The 22,281-nt window shown below is 42.1% G+C and overlaps 6 protein-coding genes across 6 annotated transcripts; 5 read left to right on the top strand and 1 right to left on the bottom strand.

Moving 5' to 3' along the window:
- Positions 1-465: 465 nt before the first annotated feature.
- On the top strand, positions 466-1,736 carry Bfra_008645 (putative cupin domain-containing protein; the record flags this gene model as incomplete). The annotated part of the gene is made up of 2 exons (XM_037339003.1): positions 466-771; positions 993-1,736. 2 exons carry the CDS (start codon positions 466-468, stop codon positions 1,734-1,736), a joined length of 1,050 nt encoding a protein of 349 aa, XP_037190569.1.
- Positions 1,737-4,590: 2,854 nt separating this feature from the next.
- Bfra_008644 (putative exo-beta glucanase protein) lies at positions 4,591-6,077 on the top strand (the record flags this gene model as incomplete). The annotated part of the gene is made up of 5 exons (XM_037339002.1): positions 4,591-4,655; positions 4,710-4,835; positions 4,895-5,151; positions 5,202-5,220; positions 5,279-6,077. 5 exons carry the CDS (start codon positions 4,591-4,593, stop codon positions 6,075-6,077), a joined length of 1,266 nt encoding a protein of 421 aa, XP_037190568.1.
- A 1,126-nt stretch (positions 6,078-7,203) lies between these two features.
- Positions 7,204-8,795, top strand: Bfra_008643 (putative aldehyde dehydrogenase protein; the record flags this gene model as incomplete). Its single annotated transcript, XM_037339001.1, has 2 exons — positions 7,204-8,183; positions 8,276-8,795. 2 exons carry the CDS (start codon positions 7,204-7,206, stop codon positions 8,793-8,795), a joined length of 1,500 nt encoding a protein of 499 aa, XP_037190567.1.
- A 3,732-nt stretch (positions 8,796-12,527) lies between these two features.
- On the top strand, positions 12,528-14,156 carry Bfra_008642 (putative glycoside hydrolase family 45 protein; the record flags this gene model as incomplete). The annotated part of the gene is made up of 2 exons (XM_037339000.1): positions 12,528-13,105; positions 13,160-14,156. The coding sequence occupies 2 exons, from the start codon at positions 12,528-12,530 to the stop codon at positions 14,154-14,156; spliced, it is 1,575 nt and encodes a 524-aa protein (XP_037190566.1).
- A 1,921-nt stretch (positions 14,157-16,077) lies between these two features.
- On the top strand, positions 16,078-17,428 carry Bfra_008641 (putative polysaccharide export protein; the record flags this gene model as incomplete). The annotated part of the gene is made up of 2 exons (XM_037338999.1): positions 16,078-16,686; positions 16,763-17,428. The coding sequence occupies 2 exons, from the start codon at positions 16,078-16,080 to the stop codon at positions 17,426-17,428; spliced, it is 1,275 nt and encodes a 424-aa protein (XP_037190565.1).
- A 144-nt stretch (positions 17,429-17,572) lies between these two features.
- Bfra_008640 (putative glycosyl transferase family 8 protein) lies at positions 17,573-18,496 on the bottom strand (the record flags this gene model as incomplete). The annotated part of the gene is made up of 1 exon (XM_037338998.1): positions 17,573-18,496. The coding sequence occupies one exon, from the start codon at positions 18,494-18,496 to the stop codon at positions 17,573-17,575; it is 924 nt and encodes a 307-aa protein (XP_037190564.1).
- Positions 18,497-22,281: the final 3,785 nt, after the last annotated feature.

Raw genomic sequence — 22,281 nt, 5'->3', positions numbered from 1 at the left:
AGCTTTGCCGTCCACATACACGGCTTGCCCAATGATACGTATGCATTTACGAGTCCATCCCACGTCCACTATCCACCGATGGGGATCTCACAAAGCGTCGCTCGGTGCTGCTCGGGTTTAAATAGCGAAAGTGGAATCGGACAATTTCGGACAATTGGAATATCCCCTGAGAGGCATGCACCCTTAGAAATTTGGGGAAGAATCCCCACGAATCTGAGATTGTGGGGGATGAGCAGCGTCCACATGGAAATAGTGGACGATGCGGACGGGCCCCTAAAATTTATAGTAGCTCTGCAAATGAAGCTTGTGGACGAGACAGTATATTTTCTTGCCATTTCCCGTCTTTTCTGTTCCAAATCATATCAAATTTTCTCAGAAAAACTTCACTTCTTCACATCTTCTCGTCTTCACGTCTTCACGTCTTCCCAAATTCCCACCGAATTGATAACTATATATCCTTCAAATATGGCGCCAGTCCCCCATCTCACCACTCCTCCCGGAAAAGCAACACCGTATGTTCTTCCTTGTTTCACTGGTGAACTATGGACAATTCCAACCTCCAATTCCACAATGCGATTACTTGTTACTGGAAATGAAACGAATAATGCTTTTGCGGTAGTGGGAACAGGCGGAACTAAGGATAAGCCAATTGGATTTCATTATCACAAGGAGGCTCATGACGTGTTTTTGTGCTTGAAGGGTACGCTGAATATATGGGCAAATGATGAGGCGAGGAGTATGGGTCCAGGTGATTTTGCCAGCGTGCCACCGGTAAGTAGATATTGTGAATGAAGTTCAATTTTGCCGTCTCTGTGGTGGGGCTTCGGTATACAGTGAGCTTGTGGAGATATAGCTTTGTTGCATTTCTCTTCTAAATCTCAACTTACTATGGACACTCAAACAAGCGTTAGAGTTCAAGCTGAAATGAGACATCACTGAGACGGGATATAATATTCACATGTTCACAAATGCTGATCTCTTCTCTTCTTTAGGGAACTATCCATCAATATCAAATCGCTTCTTCCCACACCGAGTTCTTGGGCCTGATCATCCCAGGCGGTTGGGAAGAATTCTTCCGCTTCATTGGCGAACCATATTCTGGTCCTCTATTCCCCACAAACGACAATCGCAATCCTTTCGAAGTATTGATTCCAAAACTTATGGCGGCAACTGAGAAATTCGATATGATTCCAGTGCGTGAGAAGAAGAGTTTCGATCCACAGCCATGGAACGGTACCGAAAATAAGTTACCTGGAAAATGTGAGAATGGAGGATACTTCCTCAAGGAGGGAGAAGGCGAAAAGACGGTCCTCGGTGGCACAGTAGTGAGAGCTATGTGTAGGAGAGAGGAAACAAACAACAGATTCTCAATCTATGACATTTTAGGAAGCTCTATACATGCATCCAAAGCATTCAACAAAGAAGTTCAATTTGCAGACACACACCATGCTATATACACAGTGGATGGCGCGCTCAAGTTGACAATTGGCGGAGAGGAAGTCATAGCACCAGCAGGAGAAACCACGTTTGTACCTGCGGGAACAAAGTTCAAGGTTGGCTTTGAAACCGTGTATGCGAGAGCATATGTTTTTGCTAATGGGGGTGGTATTGGAGAGTTATTGAATGTGCTAGGAAGTGTATATGAGAGTGTGGCAGTGCCAAATGAGGTGGAGGGAAGTTGGGATGAAGGAAAGTTGAAAGAATTGGAAGCAAAAATAGCAGATTTGAGCTTTTAAATATTGTTTTATAATATGATGCAGATAAGGCGATCATTGGAAAAAAGGCGTTTATTTTGATATAAACAATAGAGGTAGATCATATCTATGGATTGTTGAGATATATTTGCAATGAGGTGAAAAGTGATCTGGAGAAGTTGAAGATTACCAACAGCTGGCTCATGATAAGCTGGGTGGAGAGAACCGTCCCAGTTGAGCTGTTATTTAATAGGTCCTTGTTATCGAAGAAGAATCACAAAGAACTTGAATCACTCTACTGAAATAAATTCTTGTTTCATTGAAATCTACTGTCGTCACTGCCATTCTTCCCTTTCGTAGCACCATGTAGTAAACACTAGTCCAGATAAAGACTAGTGGCGCATTTGTATCGTGCATTCAATCTGGAGCATCTCATCGTTGGGATTGCATCGAAACTTTTTCAGAGACGAAATCATTGTATTTCTACTTACGAATAACCAGGGAGTCTCCCTTACCTCAAAATCATGTCTGACTCAAAACGTCCCTTACTCAAAGGCCCACCGCGTCCACCTCGATCAAATCCATCGTTATCCTATACCGAACCTCCCAGACTCAGGAACGAGGTGATATGTACAAAGCGTGATAATCTCAGAGGTGATTCCTCCAAACTCTCTACCATGATCTTACACTCATGACTTATTCATGTCTCACAGTTGTGGAATTCAACGGATCCGCAATTCCTCAGCCATTTCTCGATCCATCCATTATGCAGAAAATAGCGCAGTTGGAACGAGAACAGAAGTTAGTGTAGGAGAAAAGCACATGATAGCAGCTCGAGAGAAACCAGAATCAGGCCTCTTCTAGATCCTAATTGAAGGAGATGTGTTCAGTGGCGTGCATTGGTATCACGTGAAGTTTATTTTGAAATGTGTTTGCTTTGGGATAATTTTGGGATAATTTTTTGAGTACTACGATCCTCGATGACGGATTGATATCGGATGCTCGACCACATGTCGTGTGTAAAGCTGTATTTCACAAAAATACACGACTTTCTACATGCGTAGGCCATCATGTGAATAAATAGCAACGATAGGTATGAGTTGCAGTGCCATTTCCGAGGTCCGAAGTCGGTCGAAGGATCGGATGATGAAGTCTGCGATTTTGAAGATATCCGGATACTTGCGTGTTTCGATAGATCTTATCTCTTGTCCCTGATGACCTGAAGATCTGTCCATGAGTTTGCTCTACTTTGGGTCGATTCCTTGGTTTTATGTAAGAGATGTAATACTATTCGGCGACGTCAGAGCCCATGTCATGGTTAATGACATACTTGGGATCTGGTGTGCATGAAGATGGATCATCAGAGCCGCCTCTTACTGCACCCCGCTTTTTTGACATCTCATGAACTGATCGACCCTGAAAGCTTAAATGCTTCATCGTTGTGGCTGGCTGCCACAATTCAAGGGAATTTATCCATAAACTCTGAAGCATGGCACGTTACAAGCCTCGGCAAGAAGTTCCTGAAACTTGATATTGATGTTTTGGTTGGGCATCTTCAAATTCGGGCGTAATCGGCATTGGCTGCTTATAAGCACTAATTAATTCGCGTCGACGGGAAGACCAATAAGTGTACGATGCGCAAACCGATGTGTATCACCAGCTTATTCTCCGACGTGATCATATCTCTAAGAAATCATCATAATGGATCAAATAGGCCCGAGTCGTTCAGGTAAGGACTTCACACAAAAAATCAAAATTGTCCTCGTGGAACTACCTGCCTCTCGATTATGATCCCTTTTATGTCGATTAACATACCACGACCTATTAAAAAGAGCCAACAAGTCGTATATCACACGTGAGTAAGGATAGCTGAAATCATGACTTTGTATGGAACAGCACAGAGCAAGATCTTCTCATCTCTATTGACAACCAGGAAACGCAAAGGTTCCGAATATCTGCAATCTTCGTTCGACAGATATATTAGCTGCAGCATGCTGTGTCAACACAGGTGATGTACGACATCATTCGGGACAAATATCCAAGGCTGCTTTGAGGGTTTGTTGTTTGCGCATCCGGCCCAGCATTCAATAAGTACTTTTCCTATCGGCGTTATTCCAGTTATTCTGGATCTTTGAGCTTCAGAACTAAATCCAAATCAACTATTATTGGATATGAGGTTCAAGGTATCGTCTTGATGTCCTTTGGCGAGATTTCAGAAGACAAAAGTTAGCCAAACCTAATTTTAAGAACGTCGAAATTTGTCTCTAAATTTCGCAGTTTCTTTGAACTATTCCATGACTAAAAGCGGCAGTCTCATAAATGTACCCCTACTTTGTGTCTTGCACTAATAATAATTATGTGGATTCCACTTCCACTACAACCTTTACAGACAACGTTAACGTTGAAATTCACATAAATTTCTTCTTCCACTGGTTGTGTGGCCCGAAAAAGACTATTTAGCTTGGACCTGTCAAGCATGCATTTTCCGAAAAGCTGGCTCTGTGCGATCACCCGATACATGTCATGCAGCTCGACTCATGAGATTTCTATCCATTGCCATGTTTACATACCCTATTCCCAATGGGATGTTCATGAAGACAGACGTGTCTGTTTACAGCCACGGTTCTTGTCCTGCCCTTCCATTTTATCCAAGGTTTCAAATGGCACAGTCGTACTAGCCATATTGTTTGCTCCTTCTTTGCGGGAAAATAAGTATTCGGAAGCATCTCCCAACGTTGGATGGCTGAATGCTTCTTACAAAACACCGAAGTATCTTTGTGCATTTTCATTTACAAGTTCTCTTTCAGTGTCTTCTAGAATACATATACATTGACTTCCCACTACATCAGGATACGTTCTAGAAATTCTCCAGAAAACATCTAGAAGCTCAGCCAAAATGGTATCGTCTTTTAGAACTATCATTATTGTGGCATGTCTACTAATGACTGAAGCTACACCCTTGTGGGAACCATCTCACGTTAAACCTGATGTCGGTGCTCACTAATACGTGTATAGACTCAAGAAGAAGGGGCTGAGCTTCGATTACAATGGCAGTAAGGTTCGCGGCGTCAATTTAGGAGGATGGTTTGTGCTGGAGCCCTGGATTACTCCGTCATTATTCTATGGATCTTGGGTAGATGAGTGCGTTTCTCACAACAATGATCACCAGTAAAGATTGACTAACACTGTACTCATGCTAGGTACACTCTGACTCAAACACTTGGGAAATCTGCTTCACAAAATCTATTGAACGCACATTGGGCAACTTGGATTACGCAGAATGATTTCAATGAGATTGCAAGTGTAGGCTTGAATCATGTCCGTATACCAATTGGATATTGGGCTTTGAATCCATTGCCTGGGGATCCTTATGTCCAGGGACAGTTGACTTACTTGGACAAAGCTATTGGCTGGGCGAGACAAGCAGGGTTGAAAGTCATTCTGGATGTTCACGGGGGTGAGACACATTGCATGTTTGAATGAAGAGCTTTGCTAACTTTTGCGCAGCGCCAGGAAGCCAAAATGGGTTCGTTAGTTGATATAACAGGAATAGTGGTGCATCAAAAAGCTAATGCGATTCACAGGTTCGATAATTCTGGACGGAAAGGACCTGTCACTTGGACCCAAGGAGATACTACCAAGCAAACATTGGTTGCCATTCAGACGCTGGCCTACCGCTATGCTCCAGCCACAGACGTTGTGACTGGGATCGAGCTTCTCAATGAACCAGCGAACTGGGCTCTTGACATGGGAGCAGTTAAGCAATTTTACTATGATGGTTGGGGAAATGTGAGAAACGCGAATCCTGATACCGCGGTTGTCATCCATGATGCTTTTCTTTCTCCGCCTTCATGGAATGGTTTCATGAACTACCAATCTGGAGTCAATGATATCATTCTCGATACCCATATCTATCAAATCTTTTCCTTTGCAGAGGTCGCCATGAAGCCTTGTCAACATATTCAGGTTGCTTGTAGTCAAGTCGGAAATTTGGCCAATACAGACAAATGGACAATTGTTGGCGAATTCAGTGGAGCGCAAACAGACTGCGCGAAATGGTTGAATGGCTTTGGTGTTGGTTCTCGATACGATGGATCATACCCTGGGAGCCCTGCATGGTATGGATCTTGCCAGACAAAAGACGTTGGCACGGTTGACGGACTACTTGAAGTCGACAAAGTCAATCTGGCTTATTTCATGGAAGCACAACTTGATGCGTATGAAGCTCACTCGGGCTGGGTTTTCTGGACATGGAAGACGGAATCTGCTCCCGAGTGGCACTTCCAAAACCTTACAAGAGCGGGATTGATCCCGCAGCCTTTGACAAGTAGAAAATTTGGGAAGCAATGCGCAACTTCAGCCTGTTTGATTCCAGGCAATTGAAGATTTTCCACACTGCTTCACAAAAAACCATGAAGTTACTTTCGGGGGCGATTCAAGATAGTAGGTACGGGGCCCAATGACGTTTATACATGCAATTATTTGGAAGATGGTATTTTGGCGAGATTTACGATGCAATAACGATACCCCTCCATTCGCTCGGGGAGTTAGGAGCAAGATAGATTCTAGTTATTGGAGAGAAGCGAAGATTTAGAGTGCAAGGGATGCCAAGAGAGGGGTACTTTGTTGGTGTGACATCTAATGAATGCCCCGAGCGTCCTTTTCCTGGTCGATAAGAATAGCACGTGAGGCGCGAGACAAATGAGAAATAACGAATAGAAAAATGATGAGATGGATTGCTTCATATGTTACGGGTGCTTTCTTGTCAACAAAGTTAGTTGCGTATGCATAATTGAATCATTAATGAAGTCGGTCAGGTACCGGAAAAGTTTCCGGAAAGTGGATGGATGAGGTTTTCTTAGGAGTCGGCAAGGTCACAACCTTCTACCAACGACTCGGTTTTAGTATTTCCCTATTTCCCTTATGTCCTTCTGTCATTCTGTCCATTGTCCTTATGTCCTCATTATTGCCATGGATTATACCCACCTACCTAGTTACATAAGGTGTTTGCTTCGATACTTGTAGTCTCTCATTGGTATCTACATCTCTTACCAACATTGCCGTAAGCATTTCCCGGGTATCTCCAAGCCACTTCTCCATTCCGTGGGTTGACTAAATTTGCGGCTCCCTCCTTGACCCCATACTTTTGAGCGGGGTTGTTACAACATTCGAAGGATCCGACCGTTAGACTGCAACCCAACAATCAATTCGCCCCCACTTCTCCACTATTATCCAATGTTCCGCTGTTCCTTGCTTGTCTAGCTGCCTAGTAGAATCATAGAATCAACAGCTTGGAAGCAAGATCCCACCAATTTACAGACTTGATCCCAGAGCTACTAAAAGTAGGCGCTGTTTCTTAACTTGGCTTAGGTAATACAATGTCTCATCCATCGAACTTTCTAATGAAGACTACAAAAACACAATATATTTCCTTTATCTATTATCTTGGTTTTATCATACCACACTCTCCTTGTGATATACGATTTTGATTGTTATATCCACAAACAATATGTCTCCCTCCGCTACCGAAGCCACTGGCACCACAGCCAAGACATCATCCAAAATTAACGATGCAGTTTCACCCTCAACCTCAATCCACACAATACCCCTCATTATCAACAATGAACCTCATCAATCTAGCAGAACTTTTCCTGTCCATTCGCCATCAGATAATTCACACCTTCACAATTGTGTATCTGCATCTGCATCTGATATTGACCTCGCTTTGGATACAGCTCAAAAGGCCTACCCAGCATGGAGCAGATTACCGCCACCCCAAAAACGCGATATCTTTCTTCGAGCAGCCGAGATAATGCTCGAACAAAAGTCTATGCTTGAAGAAACCATGATTAAAGAAACCGGCGCGGACCCCATTTGGGCTGGTTTTAATACTCATCTTGCTCGAGAAGGTCTTCTCGACGTTGCCGGCCGTATAACTTCCATCGTGGGTAGTATCCCCATGACGTCAGAGGAAGGTCGAAGTGCACTTGTCTACAAAGAGCCTTATGGAGTTATCCTCGGCGCTGCACCATGGAATGCCCCCTATATTCTCGGTTTCCGAAGCATCACCTATGCACTCGCAGCTGGCAATTGCGCAATTCTCAAAGCACCAGAGTTTTCACCAATGTGCAGTTGGCATATCTGTGATATCTTACACAAAGCTGGGTTACCTAAAGGTGTATTAACATACATAGCAATTTCAAGTGAGGATGCTCCGGCGAGGACGGCACAAATGATTGAGAGCCCGATCATTAAGAAGATTAACTTTACGGGTAGTACCAGGGTAGGAAGGGTTTATGGAGAATTAGCGGGAAAGAATCTTAAACCTGTGGTGTTGGAGTTGGGTGGGAAAGCCAGTGTCATTGTGTGGGAAGATGCGGATTTGAAATTAGCAGCTGTGGAGTGTGCAAAGGGGGCTTTCTTACACTCGGGTCAAATCTGTATGAGTACGGAAAGAATTCTTGTCCACAAGAATGTTGCAGCAGAATTGTAAGGTTTCTTTTTCGTTTATCTCATCATTCTTGTTCTGCTTGACTAGCAAAAGACAACAAAAGCAAGAATAAAACTAACAACACATGTAGCGAAAAAGAATTAGCGGCCGCTACTGCAGAGATGTTCCCTTCACCAACAACCCTCATCACCTCTCAAGGCGTCTCCAAAAACGCATCTTTAATCTCAGATTCCCTTTCCAAAGGCGGCTCCATTCTCCACGGCACACCACCTACTGATTCCTCTCCCACCACCAAAATGTCCCCAGTAATCCTCAAATCCGTTAACTCCTCCATGGCCATTTACCGTGAAGAATCCTTCGGGCCCACCGTCTCAGTGATCGAAATCTCCACCGAAGAAGAAGCGATCCGTATCTCCAACGACACCGACTACGGGCTCGCAGCAGGTATCTATACTCGGGATTTACAGCGGGGATTGCGCATTGCGAAAGCAGTGGAAAGTGGTGCCGTGCATATCAATGGGCATAATGGGAGTGTACATGACGAGGCGGGATTGCCGCATGGAGGCATGAAGAATAGTGGATTTGGACGATTTGGATCGCTTGGCTTGGAGGAGTGGGTCAGGACGAAGACGGTGACATTTATGGATTAGGGATTGAGGATGAGAGATATGACGATGAATGTAGAATTTGAAACAAGTGAGACACGAATTTTATGTAAGCCAAAATGACTAAACTCGACTATATTAACCTCATTGATCACCGAAGAAAGTCTCTGTTTTAGTGTACTTTCTAGATTAAAATCGAATAATGTATACTTCTGAATACTATTTTTGTTTAACTTGGAATGAGATATATGCTTATTTATTATAGATAAGATAAAATTCATTCAAATAGTATTTGAATGCAAATCATTATTGCTCCTATGCTTGATAGTACAAAGCAAACAGAGCAGAGAGTAAAAAGCAAAGCTAGCCAAACAATATTCGGTAAAAAGACGGAGTCAAAGTTCTTCCAAAATCCATCGTATACAGCCCCCTACTTCACCAACAAGCAAGCATCAAAATGACAACCATCAATCCATTATTCCATCCATACCCACCCCAACATTCTCATCCAAAGCCCCTTCTCCACTAGCCCACAATCTCCCTCTCAGAAAACCCAGCTCCTTCCTCCTCTGACTCCTTCATCACCTTTTCAACTCCACCCAGTGTTGTAATTAGTATTTTCCGTATTTTGGATACGCCCCACTTCAGTGGTGCATATCGAGTTTTTGAAATATATTCCAATAATTATTATTATGTGAATATCACTAGTAATATCCCCGTATTTCAGTATATCCTCAGTATAGCTCCTTTTGTATACTACGTACTAGCGTGCGTATTATACTTCTTATATCAGCCACAGTAATACTACCGTATACTAATTACAACACTGACTCCACCTCCACCCTTCATCCCCTTTGGATCACTTGATCCAACATCTAGTAAATTATCGTACTTCAATAATCATTCTACTCTCTCATCACACATCGCCAAACCATTCATCTTCGCTCATAGAAGCTTTCATCTGAACTATACAGGGGACACTTAGCTCAAGCTTAATAACAGTAATAAGCATAATCGACATGATTGACAAGGGGGGGCAATGAGTAGAGATTCTACCTCGGCTGTTTGACGGTTGTGGGGAGGGTTAGCGCTTCTCCTAGGATATACAAATAGCATTTTTGAACCAGTGAGCCGCCTGGTTTTACTTTGATCTACTGGTACGGTGTATATAGCTTCCTAGGAGACTATTGTTATGTAGATCATCATGGAATTTCGCTTACTAGAATCCCTTGCGGTTCTATGGATATTCTCTACAGTTTAATATTTATGGATTAGTAGAGAGTATCTTGTCTGAATAGAGTTATAAGTAAGCGATATATAATATATATACTATATAGGAGTTTATATACTATTCTACTGATTGATCTATAGTATTTACTTTCTTGTAAGTTATTTAATCCGCAGTAGTTTAGATCAGATAATGATTGTTCATTCCTGTGATTTGTAATTCCTTTACTAGGGACGTATAACCAGCTCTAGTGACAATTGCGGTCTTTTACTTTACTAGTCTGGTTTGCTGACTCCGGCGACACAGGTAATGCTACTTGGGTTTTAATTTAAATGACTGAAGCGGCGGCAATAAGTGTACTTTTATGAGCGAAACTTTTCTTTCTTCCCCTATTCTTCATGGAGATGAGGTTGAGTAGTCGTTTTGATTATATTAGTATGGCTCAAGATGTTCTTGTTCCACTTCTCTTTAAATCCAAACAGCCTTTAAGCCTTTCTGCGATTTCTTGTAGAAAATGTGCGTGAGACCTGAATATTCGTTCCCTCTTCAACATCCTAACGCAAGGCATGAAAAGTACGTAGTTTCATACCTTGAAAGCTTTGCGTGAGCTAGGAGATTCACCCAAATTCACGACACCTTACCGTACAGTCCAAATGTAGAATCTTCTCTAGAGGACCTGAAGCCACGGCACGTCCTTCTGCGAGCACGGGAACTCGTTAGATAAAGCTCAAGTGAGCAGATGTCTTATCCATTGGCTACCGTATAGGCAACTTGAGCAGGCTGGGAAATAGATTACGCCGGCAGGGTCTATGTTTGGTGGTATTGAAAATGATGAGTTCCTATCATGGACACCATGTTCACCACCCCTTTTTTGAAAGCTTAGAAAGCTTAATTTAACCTGAATTTGGATCTGCATTCACAAATTATCAAGTATTCATAGCCGATGCCACGTTGTAACTTGCACGGTAGTTCCTATATTTATATGAAGCTCCGCCGCACCCTATTTGCGCCTAGTGGTTATTATTATTATTATCATTTTTTTCTATTTTTTATTATTTCTTCGTTCTACTTTCTTCTAATAATAATTAGATTTGTATTATCTGATATAATATATGGTTTATACTCAAAACTAATAATTTATACTAAATAATTGAATCTATCACATCTCAAAAAGAAGCTTTATATACGTTATATATATAGAGAGAGAGAGAGAGAGAGAGAGAGAGAGAGATTCTTTATCTTGCTTTCATTGTTTAGCATCGAGTTATATGATTTATACTATTACTAGATAGATATAGATAGAAACACAAGGAGAATTATTACTTCATAGTTATAACACTTTGCCTTAGAAGAACTGCGAGAGCATAATACAATTTATTCTTAGAATCTATAATTACAGAATAGGAGGCAAAGTGCTTATAGAGTGCTCCTATACATTAGCTATATACATATAATCGTGCATATGCGTATTCGCGTATGTGAGCGATCACATTGCGATTAAGTGCGATCCGTGATAATAGTAGCTCGGCATTCTCTAATTATTTGTAGTAGATACAGCATTATTCACCTAATTGCTTTCACTTGATTCATAAAGATAAGCTTATCAATTAAGGTTAACTAATTTAGCTCCTAGGAAATGCTGTAGCGCCAATTCATAAAGTGTTAAGTCTGTTCTTTCAGACCGGGGGTAATGATTCTAGGCTCTACTAGAGGTATTAGACAACCCAGAACTCCTGGGGAGCGTCTGAATTCAGACATTCCTCACTCCTGAAATAAAAAAGCAACCCCACATTTCATCAGTCCCATAAAGTCGAATCGTATGAAGGCTTGAGACGACACGGCCTATTTGTCATATTTTGTGCGGGTCGCGTTCGTTTCAATCAGCGGCGGCGTGGGAAAGTTCAGGTTTCAGTATATAATGTTCTTTTGAAAAATTCGTTCAAGGCTAGCAAGGATTAACAGTTTAAGCTTTTTGTGGGGTTAGAGTTGTGGAAACCCTTAGAGTCGTTTGATCTTTATTTCAACGGATCATTCATTAAATGCCTTGTATTTCTGTCGAATACTTTTATCTTGAGGTGTTTTATTTCATTCAGAGGGAAGCCAATTGGCTTTAAAATAACCTTAAAGTAATGATCCTTGCTAATAGTGAGCGAATTTTTGAAGAGAACATGGTATATACCAAGTTACTTATGTGCTAGTGAGCATACAGAAACACAATGGAGAGGGATCAGAGTAGGAGAATAAAGGCCGTCTGCTAGCTCATGCATTGTTCAAAGAAATTTGGGCTCCAACTTCACTCTACTTGCGGGATATTATCACCATATTATGGGACGTTATCACCATATTATACGAGAAGGGCAGGCAGATCTGCTTCTGAAATGACAACGTTTTTGTGTGGTACTGACTTGCCCTTGTCACGAAAGGTGATTGAGGGGTTATGTATGGTTAAATAGAGAGAATAAGACAATGACTTTTTTCCCTTCTACGAAAATTATTTAGCATCATTCTTTGCATCTTTCACATTCTTGCGATTTCAATTGTCACGAGCAATGTTGTACCGATTTTCTTTCCTGGCGCTTACCGCCCAAGTGGCTCTTGCTGCTATCAATGTCAATGTTGGCACAACTTATCAGACCATGGACGGCTTCGGATTCTCTCAAGCATTCGGTCGAGCGAATGATCTTTACAACCTTCCTTCTACCCAACGAAGCCACGCACTTGACCTTCTCTTCAGTCCGACTGCTGGGGCAGGCTTTACCATCCTTCGAAATCGCATTGGTTCCGGGGGATCAGGCGACAGTATTGAGCCAGCCAGTCCCGGCTCACCTAGTGGCACCCCCAAGTATGTTTGGGATGGCAGTGACAGCCACCAAGTATGGGTCTCCCAACAAGCAAAGTCTTATGGAGTGACAAGATTCTATGCAAACGCCTGGAGTGCACCCGGTTTTATGAAAACAAATGGCGTGGAAACCCATGGAGGTTACCTGTGTGGTATGAGCGGCGAATCCTGCTCGTCAGGAAATTGGATGCAAGCATATGCCGAGTTCTTGATTCAGTATATCAAATATTACGCTTCTGTTGGCATTGATTACAAGTATTTGGGCTTTTTAAATGAGCCTGACTACACGTGAGTACTGTATTTGCACCCTCTAGCGATTCAACACTGACAAGAACTGCTCAGCACGGCTTATTCCTCCATGTTGGCTTCGGGTACACAAGCGGCCAGCTTCATCAAAGTGCTTCATCCAGCTCTTGCTGCCGCTGGCCTAAGTGAGGTCGGTATCAACTGCTGCGATATGGTTGGGTGGGAAGACCAGGTTACTGCTACGGCGCAACTTGTTGCAGCTGGTGTCGAAGACATGATTGCGAGAATTACATCCCATGGTTATTCAAGCGACCCAACCTCGCCCATCAAGACTTCTCGCCCAACTTGGATGACGGAGAAAGAAACGACAGATGCCTGGAATGCAAACTGGTACTCGACTGGATCTAGCTCTGATGGCTACACGTGGGCAAACAATATTCATACGGCCATCGTCAACGGAAACGTCAGTGCTTATTTCTACTGGGAGGGTATCGAATCCACAACGAACAATGCTGGGCTGATCCAGATTTCTGGAACAACAGTAAATCCCTCCGCCAGACTCTGGGCATACGCACACTTTAGCCGATCGGTGCGCCCCGGTGCTGTCCGTGTTGCTACTTCTGGGGTTCCAGCTGGGATCAATACCAGCGCATTCAAGAACACCGACGGCACTGTTTCCGTGCAAATGATCAATACCAACAGTGCCTCCACTGCCGTTCAAGTAACGACCACTGGCTTCTCAGCATCGAGCGTCGTTGCGTATGTGACTTCTCAAAGCCAGAACTCTATGGCTAGTCTCAGCGCCACTGTCAGTGGTGGTGTCGTCAGTGCGACAGTCCCCGCCCACGGCATGGTCACATTCATTCTGTCTGAGAAGGGAGCGAGTGGGACTGATAAGGTCGAGGCTACCACTTTACTCAAAGTACCAACGTCAACGACCTCTCCTCTGGTTGAAAGCAAAACTGCGACGTCCGCCGAGACTACTCAATCCCACTACGGAAAGTGCGGCGGAATAGGATGGGCTGGCCCAACGATCTGTGCTGCTCCGTATAGTTGCAAGATCACGAATAACTACTACTCCCAGTGCCTGTAAAGCGTAGACTCCTAGTCGTTAGACTGAGCGAACACCAGTTAGGGGGAGAATGCTCCATATCCTGTAGATTCATCCTTTCCTTTCCCTCAACTTTTACTTTCAACCCAAAAATGTTTATACTTGGCCCTTATTTTCTATGTAATTCTAGTATCATGTTAGCGTCAATCAGATTGAATTGCACCCGAAGAACGATCGTTCGTGAAATGAATCCATAGGTACCCTTTGTCGATTCTGTGTAACAATTATCTTGAAATCACTACGATAATGATGAGAATGGCCGAAATGTGAACTATGTATAATGGATGCGGACTCTGATGTAAAAAATAAAATCCCAAGCTTGACCCAAGCACGATCTTTGCTTCTGATTTCGATGGAAAAACGCCATCTCTACCTTGAGGATGAAAGCCTCTGAAAGGTACGATTCTCCGACATGCACCTCAAGAGGCAGATTTAAACAGACATTAGTGAACAGGCTTGTATATCAGCCAATGACTTTCGTGCTGGCAAAGTAATATATCTGAGACTTTCCTTAGCATCTAGGACTGGAAGCGCAAGTAAAAGCTTGTTTTGGGGAGAGCTGTAGCGGGTCCTGTCGCTCTACTTTTGGTTGCTGCTGCCAGCATCTGTATAGTAACTAGCAGACACAAGGTTTACAGTGCTGGTGGTAGCGGTCTTGACTGGTAGTATTACAGGGTAAATAATCTTGACTATGGCGCTAGTCAGGATAAATTAGAATCAAGTAAGAAAGGATTGGGGGACCCGTCTACTAGCTATGTCATCACGCCCTGGACGAAAAAAACGGTATACTAAAAAACAGTGCTACTTTCAATTTTTGAAATCAATAATTAATATTCTTCATTAGAAATCAAGGAATGAAAGCTCATAATTTATCATATATTTCTTATTCTCATTCTTATTCTTCTTTCTCTTTCTCTTTTCTTTTTTTGTTGGAACACGTGAGTCAAACGTGACATATCAGTCTGTTACGCATTACTCTTTATAAGCACGGAGTGTATATGTAGAACGATTAAACATATATAGAATAGTAATTTCTCTTTGTATAAAGGGAATAGATAGAATTACAATACCTTTTAACCCTATATGCTTTGTGTATACACCTTACCAAGTCTGCCCGGCATTTTTATTAGAATCAATAATTTATATAAGAAATTGATTGAAGGTTTTATAACTTGATATTTAAGAGGAACTACAGACTACTCGTGCGGCCAGAAAGTATGCAACTCCAGCACTAAATATGCTATATCGGCTCAAATGGACTAATGGATTCCACTGCTTCTCTTAATCCCATTATATCAAATAGAGATTTGGAAAAATTAGTTAATTGAATGACTTGCTTATATTGAAGCTCTATTGCTTTGAATACAAATTTTAATGATTTATACCTCTTTCAAGCACTAGCAAGTTTCACCACAATAGCTTAATCCTATTGGGGCAGGAGTTTCATACTTTCTGGCCGCACGAGTACAAGATTCAACTAAAAGTGGGTTTTAAAAGACTTGCCTGGGTACTCTTTCAATCTTCGTATATCAGCTACACACAACTCCACTAAAAGGAAGCTTTTGACTACCTAGCATCATAGAACTTCGATTTAACGGTAGGCGCAGTACCGAATGAACCACTTGGCATTATGCCCGTTGACCAGGGTTTCCATCGTCCCAAGCTTACTCAGACCCACCCAATCCTTCTCAATTCAGCCGATCAGAGGCAGTGATTCAATATGCATATGGTTCCCAACATGTGCATGCTAACTGAGAAAGATGAGTTTGTTTAATAACGCTTACGTCCAAGGTGGCTGTGCCGACATCATCAGCACCACATCTCCTTCTGTACTCTCAAATAGCAAAATGAGATCTTTTCTCTGCACGTAGAACTATCTGATGTATAGAAACACTTTATACGTATGCTTCTGTATCCTAACTTGCGATTATGGCGTCAGGGCCGGAGCTGGCTTCGTTTGGCTACTATTCCCCTCCTCATTATACTATCAATCGACTTTTTCCTAACGATTTCTCTCAGTTCATCGCTGAGGCGAGTTTCTCTATCCTCGGCTCCATCCGACACTGTCACTCGTAAAGATCGTATATTCATTGCGAGCATGCATTGGAACAACGAGCTTATTCTACGCTCTCATTGGAGTGCTGCTCTATTAGATCTAGTGAGATATTATGGCGTGGACAATGTCTATATCTCCATTGTAGAAAGTGGCAGTTGGGACGACACCAAGGGTGCTCTGAAGGATTTAGATATGGAATTGGGGAAGCTGGGTGTAGATAGGAGCATTGAGTTGTTGGATATCACACACAAAGACGAAGTGGAACGAATACCAAATCCAGACGAGGAGGGGTGGATACAAACTAGCAGGACCACGAAAGAACTACGTCGAATTCCCTATCTTGCAAAATTGCGAAATAGAGTTATGGACAAGCTGAAAAGGCTTGCAGATAGAACAGATGATCAAGTAGAACGATCGTTCGACAAGATACTGTGGCTAAACGACGTCATTTTCACGGTATCTTCGCCATTTGCTTTTTCCCAACTTGTTGTACAGTTCTTTAATAAACTAATTCTCCTGACTCGGTTCACAGACGGAAGACGTAGTAACTCTGCTTGCAACAAGAGATGGCAACTACGCAGCTGCCTGTGCAATCGATTTTTCCAAACCTCCACTCTTTTATGACACTTTTGCTCTCCGCGACATCGAAGGCGAAAAAGCAATTGAACATACCTGGCCCTTTTTCCTGACTGCCGAATCGCGGAATGCGATGAAAACACACGCGCCAGTACCGGTTAAATCTTGCTGGAATGGAATAGTAGTCTTCCAAGCCGAACCGTTTTATGAGAATCCATCCTTGCGCTTTCGCGGAGTTCAGGATAGTCTTGCGCGGTATCATCTAGAAGGATCAGAATGCTGTCTTATTCACGCAGATAATAATTTGAGTTTAACGAAAGGCGTTTGGCTTAATCCAAAGGTAAGAGTTTCGTACAATGCCGAAGCTAATAGTGTTGTGAATTCAAAAAGGGGGAAGTGGCCGAGCAAAAGTGAAATTCTAGAGGGAATATGGAGTAATAGGTGGGCTCGATGGACGGGATTTCTAAAGAGGTACACCGAACGTTTTTTAGTTCAACTAAGGGTGCAACGCTGGCGCAGTGAGGCATTGGTTGTAGGACAAACAGAATTTCATGAGAAGGGAGTTTACTGCTTAGTGAATGAGATGCAGGTCCTTAAGGAAAATGGTTGGGCACACACATGATTGTTGCTATCTCGATTCGAATGTATAAATCAATGTTCCTAATTTTGAAGCAGAGAACATGAAAAACGAACAAAACATTTCGTTAGTTTCACTTCAATATTCGTTATTCAATATTTGGTGATTCAAACAGCCTATTACTCAATATCACTCCCGAAGCCTCTGTTGAAAAACTTCCATCTCGCTCTTCACTTTCTGCCACCTCTCTCTAATTTCCTTTGGTCCCGTACGATCCCATTTCTCATGCAGGCTCTTTACACCTGCCTCCCAATCCTTCAAGCTCGGCCACGTAGCACTCCACTCCCACCCCAATTCGAACCACGGCATTGGCCCCTCCCTTCTAAACGCATAATTCAACAAACTCTGCTCCATTGTATGGGGATCAAACCTCCTCCAATGTCTCATCACACTCATCAAGTATTCAAACATTTCCTTACTCGGTGCCGCAATCCAGAATCCAGCTGAGAAACTGTCGGTCGGGGGAGGTGGGTAAGGGTGGTTTCTTTCTCCGGAGAAGGCATTATCGCTGCGGGCGGCGAAGGTATAGTTGCTGGGTACTGGCATTTCGTCGGACTTTACCTCTTGGGTTCTATGTAGGAGTGAAGTCATAGGAGTCTGTATCATCACTTCGTCGAAAATCCCATCAAGTGGCTCGACAATCAACGTATCAGCGTCTATGAACAAAATCCGCTCGTACTCTACCATCTCAAATATCCGCAATTTGGTGAACTGGTCTTTCCATCGTGTTACTCCTGTCGATATCCAGAACGAAAGGGGCACATCGGGTACAACTTTCACTGTTGCACCGTCGAGTTCTAAGCGTTTGAGTTTTGGAGTGGCAACGCTTTGGGTGCAGAGGATAAGGAAGGGAATATCAGTTCTCTTTGACCGCGTTTTGGGATCGTGCAAGAGCTGATATGTCAGTGTTCTGGTGGCTTGAAAATAAAAGTCGTCTTCTGGGAGCGCGGAGGGATCTTCGCCACCAGACAGGAATGTGGCTATTGCAACTTTTGACGTGTGGCTAGTTTTTCTGAGGGGTGCGTAGTTGGGAATCTGAGTGTAGTGAGGCATAGAGAAGCTATAAAGATAGATCAAAGTAAGAACGATGAGTGAGGATATGAGGAGAAGGTGGCGTCCATGAGGACTTATCCTACGTACGGTCATGACTGCTCAGAATGTAAGGAGTTATAGCAAGTTCAAATCTAAAGCCCACTGTCACAACAATTGATCAAAAATATCGAAGGTCACAACGTTCAGCGAACAGCTGCTTCGAAACTCTACAGAACATAATATAGTAGTTTTAAGAGCTATAGGACCACTAATGAAACGAGTATAAGCTGACCGTAGATATATTTTCCAAGAAACGATCTGTTCCATGATGCTTGAAGTATTAGACATTGTACTGCCTCTTCCTATGCATAGAGCTTACAAAGTGAATGAATCTTCAACAAATTTAATAATTTTCAAGGTGTCAGAATGCGTCCAGGAAAGTACGATCATCCTAGATTAAGTTAAAGTTTAGAATCAGGAACATTAACCACGTAATACCGTTTTACGTGTTGTGAACTTGGCCTATGGAATCTTTGCTTATAAGAAGGGGGATCAGCAATGTATAGGTGACATCCTCCCTACAGAAAGGGGATATAGGATTATGAATACGAGCTCTTGATGACATTCCAATGCAGGCAATAGGACTTCAAGTTTGCTGGTCTATAGCATCTGAAAGAGTTTTGAACATTGGATTGAAAATTTGTATAAAGTCAATTTGCTATAAAAATATTGCTTATAACTAGATATTTTGCCATAATGAAGTAAAAATAACTAAGCAAAAGCATATACAACTGAAGTAATCGGCTTGACTTGCCTTTAATTGTCTTGATCAAAGCTTGAGCAGCTAGATCATTCGTATCCACAAGCCAAAGATGTCAGATTTTAGCATCAGCCTCTTCGACACCCCTGCAAGCGGATACCCGCTTTAATCTTTTGATGAAATATCTTAAAAAAGATTCGGCCTCTCGTGAATGACATACTGTACTAATCCACGCCCCCGCATTTCGAACACATTAGAAACCACTTTGCTTTGGTAATTACTATATCTTAAACTTCGATAATAACCCCGAATGACATTCCATGTTTTGGGTCCTCAAACATAATCTTGAAGTTCGGGGGTCTCAAAGACACCCTCTCATAGTCAGGCATAAGCAAGCGGAGTGGTTTAACTAGGTATTCGTCGATTGATTATAGTATTAGATTTTTTTAAATTAATGATTTCATTCCATAAAATTAATAATCGAAATGCGATCTAGTGTCTGACGTAAGCGAACACGCTATGCTCGGTTCTCATCATTCGAAATTACCTACATTCGGTAGAGTGTCTCCTAAAGATATTGATAGTAGTCATAAAGTTAATTACATGCAGATAGAAATGTTGTTACTTGGATTTGATATTCGAAAATGAACACGGATGTTTGATCAAATCTCAGGAATCCTGACAGTAACAATCTGATTGATTAATACGATCCTCGTCAAGCGAAGACGCTCCAAGTTGACATCTAAGGGGATATACACTAAGAATTGTCACGTGGCATTCTGGTGACGAATCGTCACAGAAATTTAGGAGCATGTAGGTTGTAAGGAAGCCCTCAGAAGCATCGATCTACACTACACAAAGCCTATGTCTGAGGGCACGAAGAGTCGTCTTTTGTCGACGGTTTTTTTTCATAAGTTTAAAGCCTTTGTAGCGGAGCTTCTGGGGTTAGAGCAGCACTGTTGACTCTCTGCCTACTCTGCGCGACGTGATTTGATTGCTCTAGTTCCACTATTGAGGATTCACACGAATTTCGAAAACGCCGTCCCGATGCAATACACAAAATGCATACCCTCCTTCAAGAGATAAAAACACCACACACCCCAACAATTCTCTCCCACTCTCACTTCTATGTTTGCTCACTCGCAAACTTCGCAACCATCGCCTCATAATTGTTCATTTGCGCGATTATCAGATTCTAATTAGGATGGTGAAAGCATAGCTTATTGCTATCAAACAATGGTCAATAAGACTCGGTGTCTGGAAAAGAAGGTATTTTGTTACCATCCACCGGCTAGCAAAGATCCAACATCGAAACAGGAAGGTCTCTCATCACCCATCGATATTGGCGCTAGTCTGCTTACGTTTAGGGGTATACACATACTAGTCCTCTACTCAACCTATTAACAACAACAATACAAAGTACTTCTCCAGAAGCGATTTCAAGAAACTGGTACGATGATGATGCTAATATGATTGTCAATGCATATGTGCATTCCATCCAGCCCATTCAGAACAGAGGTATTTCGCGCAGTCGATTAGTATAGGTTAGACGACAGGGGTATCTCCCAAGCAGCCATTCGGCCCATAAACCAGGGATCCAACTAGGGCTGCGGGTGCACACGAACGGCACAGCTGGCCCCGTGACTTCACGATACGAGATACGATGTAACTTCTTATCGTGTACCGTCTGCGATTGGTACAAGATAGACTAGCGAGGGGCTCGCTCATGTGATAGATGCCAAGCTTATCAGAAGCGTTATTAGAAATATAAAAGTAAAAAGAACAATTGGAGTAAGTATTAGAGATATATATAGAAAGGTTAAGAATAATATTCTAGGTTTTAATAGCTTATATTATTAAGGGGTTTCTAACTATCTATAAATTAGAACATAAGAATATAAGAATATAAGAAAAAAGAAAAAAGAAAAAGGAAAAGAGGTTTTGGTCCAATGAGATTAGAATAATAGGAATTTTATATATTATGATAAGTAGGAAGTTGATAAATGAAACAAAAAATACGATTTGCATACTATGAGACAATAAGCATAAACAAAATTGATAAAGTATAAAGAGTAAGAGATTATAAATAAATAAAAAACAGTTTGGAGTGTGTAGATAACCATCAACAGCAAATTCCCGCTCTAATAATCCGTTGAATTTGTGTAAGTATCCTCTATATATACCTTAGTCAATCTGCTTATACTCTAAATACTAGTGTCAACACTCCCAGAGAATACATTCGTAATCTATTTGCGACTCCACTATATCTTTACAATCCTGTCATGTTCACTTCGTGTGTTGTTCACCAGACGAGATACGAGAAGGACTACCACCCCAAAATTACTTGTGTGGCTTTTATACCATTGTAAAAAAGCGCGTGGTGGTAAATATAACTGGACTATATGGACATATGCGATATTATATGGTGCAATCATGCTGCTTATGCTCAAAGTTTGTGTTGTCTTATCATGGCATGAATTGCAAAATCAAGCCACTTTCTCATCGCGGATTCTTTGATCTCAATGAAACCAGAAAAGATATATTTCGCCCACGATGTAACTGAAACAGAGTCTATCGAAACACCTTTTGATATAGCCGGTGAAATAATGCTGAGGAGGGCAGATGCAATGAAGTTGCGCTTTGAAACAAAGAGGTACTGCTCCTTAGCTTCAGTTGTCCACGGAGTGCACAATTCTACTTCCAAGAAGGAATTTAACATAAGAAGATGAACAAAGTTTAATCCGTTAGATATCTATTATCAGATATATAATAAATACACTTCTTCTTCTTCCTCTTCAATCTTTCTTCAAATGGAGGCAAGCCCCCAGACTCCCAGACCTCGCTACACTCGAAAAGATAGAGAAGATTTTTATATGCTGTGTTGGAAACGGAACAAATATATGGTTATGATATTCTGTATAATAAATAACGCTCCCCAAACTGTTGGGGTCAGCGTCTCTTGTACATATACTTAAGTTGTAGAGTTGACCTTGAAGATTAGATCCAATGCAACTAATGACCAACGTTCTGCCGGGAAGCGGTGAAT

The sequence above is a fragment of the Botrytis fragariae genome, assembly GCF_013461495.1.
Source record: "Botrytis fragariae strain BVB16 chromosome Unknown tig00000101, whole genome shotgun sequence".
Taxonomy (NCBI): domain Eukaryota; kingdom Fungi; phylum Ascomycota; class Leotiomycetes; order Helotiales; family Sclerotiniaceae; genus Botrytis; species Botrytis fragariae.
Note: the sequence above shows the minus strand (reverse complement) of the source record. Positions and strands in the feature narration are given on the sequence as shown.